The following is a 1,418-nucleotide window of genomic DNA, read 5'->3' on the forward strand; positions in this document are numbered from 1 at the left end:
AACAGATAAAATAACTAGTTTCTAAATAATAAAGGAATTAGACAATTTTTTAAGATTTATTTCTGAGGTGCTACCATCAATATAGCAGTTGATCGATATAAAAAAACACATCTCAGAAGAATCTATTTTAACAGTTTGAATCTCCGTGACATACTAGGATTAATCTAAAATGATCTTTCTAATTTGGGAGGCTAAAAAATTCTCAACATTATTTTCCTCACAGCTTCCTTTATCTGTTTGTTTCTTAGACTGTAGATGACAGGATTTAAGAAAGGAGGAACAATGGTATAAAGTACAGACAGAATCATGTCCTGAACCACTTCTGAGATGACTGGAGGTCTTAGATACACATAGGCAGCAGAGCTAAGGAAAAGAGACACTACAATAATGTGAGGGACACAGGTGGAAAAGGCCTTTCTTCTCTCTTCCTTGAGAGGAAACTTCAATACAGTTGAAAATATGTGAACATATGATACAACAATGAAGACAAAGGAGCTACCACTAATGATGATGGCGGTTAGAAGAATTAAAAGTTTGTTGTTAAAGGTGTCTGAGCAAGAGATCCTCATCAGAGAGGGGACATCACAGAAGAACTGAGGGACCACGTTAGAGCTACAAAAGGACAGCTGGAATGTTTTCACAGTGTACAAACATGCTATGACAAGACCAACGAGTAGGGAAGCCACAGTTATCTGAACACAGACTTGGTGTCTCATGATCACAGGGTAGAGGAGGGGCTGGCAGATGGCCACATAGCGGTCCTGTGCCATCACAGTGAGAAACAGAACCTCTAAACTTGCACAAATAATGACTAAAAAGATCTGTGCAGCACACCCTGTCACAGAAATGCCCCTGTTGTCCGTGAGAGAGTTGACACAGGCATTGGGGACTGTGACAGAAACGTAGCACATGTCTAAAATAGACAAATTCCTGAGGAAGAAGTACATGGGTGTGTGGAGGTTCCGGTCAATGGTGGTAACCATAATGATGGCAAGGTTACCTAGCAGGCTGCCGAGGTATATCAAAAGAAACAGCATGCTGAGCAGGAGCCTGAGTTCCCATGTTTCAGCAAAAACCTCCAGGCGAAACTCAGTAATTATGGTGGAATTGACCATAGTCTGAAGCTGCAGGTTCATCTGATACAGTAATGAAAGAGAACAACCATAAAATAATTAAAAAATGAGCAACGTTTCCTTGATTTCATTAACCTGTTTTCTGTAAATGAGCTTTAAGCATGAAAACTGAAGCACTGATTTCTTTGTTCTGGATATATTTTTACCGTGGTAGTGGTTAGTATATATGGTTACTAAGAAAGATGGTGCAGTCCATCTAATTATGTGGTATAACATTATGCATGAAATTTAGTTCATTAATGACCTCATGAAATTTAGTATGTTAATGAAGATTAAATTGATTAA

The 1,418-nt window shown here is 38.6% G+C and overlaps 1 protein-coding gene across 1 annotated transcript; it reads right to left on the reverse strand.

The window, feature by feature from the left end:
- Positions 1-191: 191 nt before the first annotated feature.
- Positions 192-1,124, reverse strand: LOC103747104 (olfactory receptor 14C36-like). The gene has a single exon (XM_008849417.2). It carries the CDS (start codon positions 1,113-1,115, stop codon positions 192-194), a length of 924 nt encoding a protein of 307 aa, XP_008847639.1. The 5' UTR covers positions 1,116-1,124.
- Positions 1,125-1,418: the final 294 nt, after the last annotated feature.

Source organism: Nannospalax galili, unplaced genomic scaffold, assembly GCF_000622305.1.
Source record: "Nannospalax galili isolate Female #2095 unplaced genomic scaffold, S.galili_v1.0 scaffold1725, whole genome shotgun sequence".
Classification (NCBI taxonomy): Eukaryota; Metazoa; Chordata; class Mammalia; order Rodentia; family Spalacidae; genus Nannospalax; species Nannospalax galili.